The 10,585-nt window shown below is 34.8% G+C and overlaps 1 protein-coding gene across 1 annotated transcript; it reads left to right on the top strand.

The window, feature by feature from the left end:
* Positions 1-215: 215 nt before the first annotated feature.
* Positions 216-7,763, top strand: LOC110994104 (reticulon-4-interacting protein 1, mitochondrial). The gene is made up of 12 exons (XM_022260604.2): positions 216-589; positions 957-1,037; positions 1,437-1,602; positions 1,923-2,093; positions 3,480-3,620; positions 3,736-3,850; positions 4,126-4,254; positions 4,745-4,866; positions 5,057-5,213; positions 5,729-5,849; positions 6,711-6,830; positions 6,961-7,763. The coding sequence occupies exons 1-12, from the start codon at positions 542-544 to the stop codon at positions 7,045-7,047; spliced, it is 1,458 nt and encodes a 485-aa protein (XP_022116296.2). The 5' UTR covers positions 216-541; the 3' UTR covers positions 7,048-7,763.
* The last annotated feature ends 2,822 nt before the right edge of the window (positions 7,764-10,585 follow it).

Below are 10,585 nucleotides of genomic sequence, written 5' to 3'. Positions count from 1 at the left end.
ATCAGTTCTAAGAAGTTTTGCAACTTCAAAATACAATAACACTATTTGTAATCGAATTTTGGTCATCCAGCATCATGCAGCGGAGAGCGATTGATTAAAGTTTTCCTACGCCGTATTTTTGATAATTCTCTCACAGATTGCCAAGTGCCAAACTTCCAAATATCTGTCATATTAGCTGTCATTATGATGATGATACTTGACCAAAGTGACAATTGCTGATCAGCTGTACTATGTTGTCAACAAGTTAAAAGTTCCTCAAATTCTAAATTAGGTTATGTTTACTTTGGATAATATTTTACTAAATTTACCAAAAAACATTTAGCTATGATTCGTAACTCGTCAGAAAAAACAAAATTATTTTAAAGTTAGAGTGCAACTTTTGATTACAAAGTCGAGTGCATAACTATGCAGGTACTCACGATCTATTTTGAGAATAAAATATCAAATGGATTGTGGCCAAAGGTTAAATTCTGAATGAATTTGGTATGACTTATTAGTCTATTTGGTAAAGGGTGACCCTCTGTAGTGATAAGTATTTGATATGGATGGATTTAAGCACAGAGCTGGAGAAAAAATTGATGCTCTTCACGTAAGTATCATTCTTACCTATATATTTTCTTTATGTAAACAACTTTTTTGGCGGGGAAAATGTTAAGATTATTAGATTTTTAAATGTCATAAGAGTCTAAAAGAAAACAAGCTATTAACTAAAAGCGTTGCGTTAATTTAAATTATTATTATTGGCATAATTTGATCCTGAAACTTACGTAACGCATCAATCAAATAATATATAATTTTTTTATTTTATTTTAATTTTAAATAGCTTTTAACTGTGTTTTACTTAGTCAGTATTAAATAACATGCAACCATATTATATTTAAATGGCGTGGTTATTTGTTTACTTCAAGTAATATTGGAATATACTAAATATTTTACATTTTTTTTTCAATTTTCAGGATGCTGCTGTAGTTGCCGCTTCAAACAGTAAAGTTCGTTTAGAAAGTGTTTATCAGCAAACAACAGATGCTATACTGAAGGTATACTTGATTTTTTCAAAAATCAACTTATCATTGCACCTGGCACTGCATATAATTTTTTCATTCTTATAAAAAACATCTGCTCTACATCATAACTCTGAGCAATATACAATGTTTTTGAATTTAAAAAAATGCAAGTACTTCAAAATTATATTGGCACATGCTCAGGATATATGGCAAAGTACTTGAAAGAATTCAGCATTACACATATGATAAAAAGAAAAGATATTTTTATGTATTTGTAATAAGAAATCTTAATTTGAAAAAACAAAATTAATAGACTATTTATATTACATATACAACCCTAGCTTATCCCTGAGGCTATATTTAATTGAAAAACAAATTTAAAATTTTCGTTCCAAAGTCTCAGTCCCATAACAAAAGTAATATTAATTATAGATTCGTGAACTCTTTAATGACATCTGGCATCATGAGTTAGTAACAGAGGGTCGGGCAAGGGCTGTGGAGTGGGGTCGTGAAGCAGCCAAACGCATACGAGAAGGAGCTCTACCCTTATCTCCCGTTGTGCTGTATCAGGAGCTTGTTTCTTTATTAAAAGATAGAGGTAGAAACTTTGTTTTTGACATTACTGCGGAACTGCACCGACGATTTTGGGATTCGTCACGCTTTAAAGTGATCAACATGTAAAGCCTTGGCACGTACGTAGGAACTCGTCACTTTGCTTTTAAAATTAAGAAAGCCTGAGTGATCAAAATGTACAATCTTGGCTCATACAATTATTATTACAAATAATTAACAATGTTAGTTTTAAAAAATATCCTATGTTAAATCACATTTAATAAACTTCAATTCATTTCCACTAGTAAGCTGACAGTAAGTATATATGTATGCCATATTATAAATCATAAACTTATAATATTCCAGTATGGCGTCGCAGCATGATAATATTTGCATGTGGAGCAGTGCTCGGTGGCAGTACAGGGCTGGTCATAGGGCTTCGCACTGCGACCCGAGGACCGAGTGGACCCCACGCGAGGGCCCTACAGACACAAGCAGACCAGAGTGTTATACTTGTTGAGGATGCTGTTTCACATGGTATATTTTTGACTTTAAGTATAAGTTAACAGCTTAGAATGTACCAAGACAAGCTAGCATATTATATATATCGAATTTTACCTTATTAAATTAAGAGTTTATTTATGACTTCGTTTTAGTGTCATAACTTCATACAGACTTCGCATCATAAACGCATTTATATATTTTATTCTGTGTTATGTTATTTAATTTAAACTAAGTATTTATAAACGAATTAAGTGATGGCCAGCAGTGAAAATACCAGTGTGGTACTCGGGGACTGCCACAGCATACCTTTTTGTTATCAACTCATGCAATTATAATTATTTTTAAGCTATTGCATAGATTTTATCGCGGGCTTCGAGCGCGGCGACTGAATCAAGAAATTCCGTAACGAAAAAACCTAACACGATGACGTAATATAGGTGGAGCAGGTACGCGTTAGAGTGAGACAGACTATATAGGCGTGTTTGTCTGGTAGAGTGGTAGATTGAACCGCGGCAGTCCCCGAGTGCCACACGTGTTTACTTTTTTTATTTATGCAGTATTTTATACACGAACGCGTACCGACTGCACCGGCCGCGCTACTTCACCGATCTCGTCTGAGAGATGTGAATACGCAGTATGTCTTCTGTCCCACTCTACCGCACCTATATTACGTTATCGTGTGTTTGGTTTCTATTTTCATTTCAGAACTTCTTGATTTATTTATTTACAGCCCATGCATGGCCAAACTGAAACTAAAAACAAAATAAAATACTCTTATTATACCTTTCATAATTGAATTTCGCAGGACAAACCCTAATCTCCTGAATGCAGATTCGGTCTCTCGGAAAATCTATGCAATAGCTTAAAACAAAATTAGTTGATTACCACTACAATAATTTAAACTTAATTATCTAAATTAGAGACTTATTACTAGTTCCGTTCCCTTTTAAAGTAGTGTTGTCTCAGAGTGGGACAAGGAGTGCAGTTAATATGCAAACTAACGAAACGAAAAACCGCTTTGAATATACAAAAGTATGTTAACATAATATTATTCATTGTAACTACTAATTAGAACCATTATACCATAAAGTTGGCATAATGATTCAATTCGTTATCTGAGTTTTAAATAAATAAAAGTGAAATGCAACCTTAGGTACATACATCATCATGTAAAGAAGACAGAACTGGCAGGAAAGAAGTCCAGATAAATATTTTTTTACCCTCACAGTTTTTAATAACGTACTTTCTACTATTACGATTGAATATCAATTTAATCATTTTAATGTTTAGATCAATCATGGGAAGTCTATACCAAAGAATTTCTATTTTGGCGCACAATTTGTATAATCTTAAGTACTCTTATTAAAGAGTTTCATAACCCTAACTAGTTTTAGTAATACTTCATAATAATTTCTTTAGGTGCGGGTTGGGGCGAAGTGCTAGTCAGAGTGCAGGCCTTTTCGGTATCGGCGACAGACCGCAGCGTACTGAGGGGTAGGGCTTCGGCCCTACGGTCTCTCGTTACTCGCTCACACGTCACCGTGGGGAGGGGTTTCGCTGGTAAATATTATATGTTTTTTTATTATTGGCAAAAATATTACTTTATTTCTGATTAGGAGTTTGTCGATAAAGAAGGCTAGACATATAAATACATTTTCTGCTAATTTTATTTCAGGCGTAGTTTTAGACGTCGGCCAAGGCGTAACAGAATTCGAAATGGGGGACGAAGTTTGGGGATGTCTCAGCGAATGGAGTGGGGGGGCTGCCACAGAACTACTGGTCGTGAGAAGGTATGCTTTATTATTCCTTTACCATTCGAGCTCTTCAGAGCGGTGTTGGCCTATGGTTTCAGCGTGCGCCTCTCATCCTATGGACCAATGGACTTTAGTGCGAACGTTGAATGTTACAGGAGGTCATGAAACATAATAATAATAATAATTATTATTATTATTATAATAATAATAATTATTATTATTATTATAGTATTATTTCTCAACCGAGCGATGGGGCTCGGCGCGGAAATTCTCCAACCGACTCTGCTACGCGTATTTTTGAATAATTCCAGTTCGCGTATCAGCAAGCGTCCACGGACGTTGGGCGCGGACTCGGCGGCGTCCCTCCCTTGGGCGGGGTCGCTCGCTCTCACCGCCCTCGACGCTCTACGAATCACTCCCGACACTTGCAAGGGCAAGCGGTGAGTGACCCCGTTACAAATGATGAATGATTTATTTTACATCATTAACATACAGCTCAATAGGTTGCATAATTTTCTCTCGTATGGCATATATTTTTAAATATTTAATGTGGGGCGGAACCCTTGAATGGAAATGTGACGAATACTTAAATGATCCTAATCCTTGGGATTGATTTGCTCCAGTTCAAACGATTTGTATTAAAAACTTATATCTAACATTAATTGTATGTAATAAAATAAATAAGGTTGAATACAAACGGGTTCAAACCTTAACGAAAAGCTCACTTAGATACCTGATAGGCTGCTAGGCTGTTGTGTGATGAAGGGAGTGTGTAAAGTGTGTAAGGCGCCCGATTCTGGTTATTAAGCGCTATGGATTTTCTGAAACAAGTTCTGCAATAGCTGAAACGCGTCGAAAAGTAAATAGCATTGGTGGAACCAGCCAATTACAACTACTGCCGTTTAAAAGGTAATATAATAAATATTGCAGCGTCCTAGTGGCGGGTGCGGCCAGCGGCGAAGGCTGCGCCCTGATCCAGCTGCTGGGGTGTTGGGGAGCTCGGACCTCTGCCGCCGCCCCCGCCCCCTCCAGGGACACTCTGAGGAACTTAGGTGATGCTTCTTTTAGTACTCGTGTTTTTTTCTGTATTGGCAATTTGGACCTGTCTGGGTATTGTCATATATTCTTAACTTAGGGAACAGTCAAACTTTCATAAGAATCCGATTAGTCGTTTTAAGATCATAAAAAAGTATTTGATATTTGACACGTGGGTCGAGGTCCTCCTTTAAAACATGTCTCCAGGTGCCCAAGACTTCATACAGCTGGAAGGCCAGAACGAGCACCTGGCCGCCTGTTGGCTGGTGGTGGAACAGCACGCGAGTCGCACTGGGCCGTGGGACGCTTGCATCGCTTGCGCCGGGGCGCCGCCCAACCGCCCGCCCTACAACACGTTGCTCAAGTGAGTATCGTGCCGTATATATATAATTAAATTGATTTAGGAGATATTCTTTCGTGACGATTTTGTAATAAAACGTATTTTATTTGCCTTTAATCTGTGTCTTTCGGAAAATTAAAAATGGATGGAATATTGACACGCGTACATATTAACTTCGACTCTTACGTCACAAGCGACTACGTTATTTTCTATTTTTATTTATACTTCTATTAAATGAAAAAATGAAATATAATAATATTTTTTTATTTATGTACATAGCAATACAAACAATACATATACATATTTCTAGGACGTAACCTTCGTGTGCGCTATCGTTTACGTTTGACGTATACGTACCGCTCGGTTATGGGTTGAGACGTATCCGATCTACCTATTTGTTTGTAATAATAGATAAACAGATAATTTATTTGTTATTATATACAATTTATATTATTATTTCAAATAAATAATGTTGAAGCATTTTCTAGGAAAGACTTAATGAATGTAATGGTTTTGAACGTATCAAATACACTTTATAGAGCTACGGCACCCCGGAGAGCGGCGTTGGAGCTTCGCCCCCGGGCTCTGGTAACGGATCGGCTGCCGTCTCCCCTTTTTGCGCTCTTCACTGTCTCTTTCTATTCTCTTCGCATGCTCAGGGTAAGAGATTGATTCGTCTCTCGTTTACAACTCAAGTGATATCGAGAACAGTGACTCGTTATATTGAAACTAGACTACATTTTGCACATATTCAGTTTCAAAGAGACAATGATCTGCCGATGAGCTAAGATTTATACTGACATCTTAAGATATAGGTTTCAATTTAAATTTTTGCCTTTGCATTTATTAATTACAATCATTTTTTCGACAAATTTTCATCAAACACAATTATCATCAATTGATTGTTCATTCGGTTCGGACAAATGACGAAGCCGTCTTTACCACCTCAGCACACGTTAATTCCACCATCTGAATGTACTCAATACATTTCCTTTACCGGAAGAGAAAATAGGGTAAAAATGGACCAGCAACATCCATGTTATTATTGAAGTTATACTTCTTTTGGCGGGATGGAAATGGTGGGAGTGAATTTTTAACACCTAAATTCGACATCGTAAAGTTAGCTCTAGGTGGCATGGAAATGGATAACTATGTTCAAATTGTATATTCTGGTATTGTTATATTTAGAACGTGTTTCGTATCAGTACAATTAAACATTGTGAATAAATAAATATTATTTTGGTGTTTTTAAATCAATTTCATATACGACGGTGATAGTATTTACTAATAATGTATATATTTAAATAAAATCTTTTAGATTAATTTTAATAGTTGTCGTGAATCACTACATTTTAGCTACTTTTTCATTTTTCCAAAGAAGTTAACACACATACTCAATTTTTTTCTTTGACCTTTTCTTTACTCCAATCTGCTGGCGGAATTCATACTCATCACTCACTTACCTGCACGCCCCGTCTAATATATGAAATAGAACCGTTGTCATAACACTTTGATGTGCAGTGGTTGACGGGTCACGGCTGGCATTGTGACTGGTTCGAGTCTCGGCATCGGTTGAGCGAAGGACTCGACACCCTGCGCCATCTGGTGGAGGGGGGACAACTGTCTCCCGTTCTCGATAAGGTGAGTGGAATATTGTTTCCTGCTTGTTTTATTAAGAGAAAACTTTTTTACCCCAAGTAGTGCTATTTTCGATTCACACTCGTTTTTTTTGGAAAACTATTTCTTTAATAAGTTTAAACAATATTTACAGGTTTATTTCCCTCAAGATTTTGAAGCTGCGCTTGCGCACGCCTGCAGCGACGAAGCGGTCGGCACCACTGTTGTCAGATTTCCCTGAGGCCGAATGTGATGTAGACAAATGTATTGTCAAAGATATTTATTTTTATTCGAAATTATATAATATGAACGAGGCTCAAAGAATTGCACAATTTGTGCTTTTATTCGTATTAATTATTTATAAAGTCCATTTTGGTCTATATTATAATATGTTTTTCAATTTAAATATTTTACAGATGTTTTATATTTTGTTCTTAAGTAAAGTATTTGTAATAAACCATAACAGTGCCATCTATTCGATAAAATGTGTAACTTTTTCTGAAATAATAAAGTAACGATAGATGCAAAGCGTTGAGTTAACATAATGTGTTCATAATATTGTTTTATTTATAATTATACTTTATGTGAAGGAGACAAGGTTGACTTTGTATACATTTATTAACTCGGTATTCCCAAAGATCGGTACCTAAAACCTAATAAAAGCACAATAATATATGTAATATATTAACGATATTCCTACAAACAATGATATACAAGTATTATTATAGGAGTCGCAATTGCGTCTTAGGCTCTTAGCTGAATAACAATAAATGAATGTCCATTTTCGTTTCCTGAATATATTTTTGTAAAAGGTTTAAAAATAAGACTGCGAAACGGTAAAATGTTAATGTAGAAGTAAGAGTTGTAAAAATTTATTTCAAATGTCACAACTTTAAATCAAAATTTATTTATTTTTAATATATTTTTGTAAATAGTTACAATTAAAATATGTTATTATTCCGTCGTTTCATTTTTTTCGTTTCTCTATGCCATTGTTCAGCGAACATGTTGAGCGATACAAATTATTTATCAAATTACTAGCTGACCCGGCAAACGTTGTTTTGCCATGTATATTATTTGTAAGAAACATTTTTTTAGGTCAATAAAAATAATTATCTACTATAAGTGTTCAAAAGAATGATTTATGTATGGTAATAAATTAATATTTATTAATGTAGAGAATATATTTTAAATTACAATTCTTGCTAGTTATCTAAATATCAAAAATAAAGAATCAAAGAAATCAAATTAAAATAGGGGGTTGATTGTAAAGGGTTGAAAGTTCAGGGTTATATGTATTTACTAATGCTGTATCATAAAAAAAATTAAAAACTAAAATTGAAAAAAATAATTTCGGGGTGGATTACGCTTAATATTTAGGGGGATGAAAAATAGATGTTGTCCGATTTTCAGACCTACCCAATATGCACACAAAATTTCATGAGAATCGGGAAAGCCGTTTCGGAGGAGTTTAACCACAAACACCGCGACACGAGAATTTTATATAAGATTTATCTCATGAGACAAGTTTTTAGAACCAAACACATAGTCAGCACAATACTTTCTCTGTCTGACATTTTTATTTCACTTTTCAACCGCTTATGAACTGACGTTTTATCATAAAATTAATTAGGTTATATAAAAACAAATGAAATTAATTAAATTAAAAAAAAAGTTTTTCTTTTAATTCAATTTCAATTTAATTCAATTGTCTGTAGAAGTTACAGTTTGGAAACGTAAATTTAACATTCTCACACCCACCCCCGCAATCCCTATTGGAAATAGAATTTCGTAAAATCCTATTTGAGATGATTTCTGCATGACAAATAAAAGATTACTACCAAATTTAAAGCTATAGAGGTTACAGTTTGGAAATAGAAATTTCACATTTTAACACCCACTACCGCAATCTTTTTCGGCGGTGGGTTGTTGTAAAATCCGCTCTTAAATCATTTCTGCATCACATATAGACGACTCTAGCTAAATTTGGAGTCTGTAGGAGCTACGGCTTAAAAAATAAAAATTTTCATTGTTAAACCACCCCCGCAAACCCATGTGGGGTGAGCTACCGTAAAATTCGTTCATAGACTATTTTTACATCTCTTACAGAAGATTCCTACCAAAATTGGAATTTATAGGAGCTATAGTTTAAAAACGGGAATTGTTCATTGTTAACGCCCCCGCAATCTCCTTTGGGGGATGAATTTCTTAAAATCCGTTTTAGTTGACCTCTACATAACGAAAGTAATATTCCTACCAAGTTTCACATTTCTAAGTCCTATAGTTCCCGAGATTTCGTGATGAGTAACTATAGAAATTGGAATACTTCGATTATCATCGAAATTTTTAACGTTTTAGCAGACTTTTTTAAAATTTTCTTACATGTAAACATTCTCCTGACAATTCTGAAGACAATAAACAATAAAAAAAATTAACCCAATCGGTCCAGCCGTTCTCAAGTGATACTCGATCATAGATACGGCATTTTATTTTTATCAAAAAATGAGAGTGGGTGTGCAGGGGTGCGTGGGAGTTGGTGGGTGGATGCGTGGAAGTTTGTAAGTAGATTCTTAGCTGAATGTAAAAGAACATTATCCATTTAGTAAACTCCGTTTAATCCATGAAAACAAAAGAATCAATAGAAAACGCTTGCAATTAGCGGGATAAATGTTCATAAAAGTAAAACAGCAATAATAGATATGTGTAAAAAATATTTAGTGTTTGAAGCCGCTAGGCTTCTAAGGATTATTAGAAATAACAACACCATGTTTGTTCTAAGTAATACTTTATTAACCTTATAACACGTGTAAGTACGAATAACAATAAAATATAATATCGAAAGCTTACCTTTTACAATAAAGGTAAAAAGGCTAGTCAAGAGAAATTCCTATTGATGTTCCATCTAAACGGAAGAAGGTAGCGTCTGTAAGAGGTCCTTCCGTAATTATAAACCACTCTCAAAAAGTGTTGGCCTTATATATTATATCTGCTGAACGCATAAGATGCCGTCTATCGCAATCCTCTGCCTGTTGAGGCAAACGATTCAAATATTATGTTTAGCAAACACTTTTTGAGTTAGAAAAAAAAATAATCTATGGAATGTCATTAATCATTATTACATCGTAGAGAAAACAAAACACGAATAGAAAATTGACAGAAATCGTTTGTCTTCGTGAAATTCAGACGGATTGAATAATAGTTGAAATTCAATTCAGTCAGGCGTGGCCCGCAAACTCAAAAATATCTTTATATGTTTACCTGTTCACTTATGAACATCAAAAAAAAAGAAATTAAATGAATTGTAAATTTACATTTACAACCAGTTCGCAAGTCAAGGGCGTAGAGCGGGTAAGAAACTATTATGACCGCAAACTTGTACGTCACGTGACTGTTTCCATACAGACTGGATTTAAGAGGGTCACGCCTGACGCCGCCTTCGCTATACGGAAAATCGTCTATTATTGAACACAGACATCTATGAAGAGAATGAAAAATGGGAATTAGTGAATTCGCACAAAGCGCTGTACATGTTATATGCTTACTTCTTGCCTTCCTTGAAGCGATAGATAACTTGCTGGGCGTTCATATTGCTTGTGCCGGAAATGTATGTGTTGGTTTCCAAGTTTGAGAGAAAATTCAACTAATTGTTATTATATACTTAGTGCTGTATGCTTTGTGTCTATTTGACAACGAATGAGTTAATTACCAACTACAATATATTTATAGCAGAATTAGTGATAAATTGTATTATGTTATAAATGTTTCTATATAATTGATGA

The sequence above is a fragment of the Pieris rapae genome, chromosome 20, assembly GCF_905147795.1.
Source record: "Pieris rapae chromosome 20, ilPieRapa1.1, whole genome shotgun sequence".
In the NCBI taxonomy this organism is placed as follows: Eukaryota; Metazoa; Arthropoda; class Insecta; order Lepidoptera; family Pieridae; genus Pieris; species Pieris rapae.
This window is presented reverse-complemented; position numbering and strand designations above follow the sequence as displayed.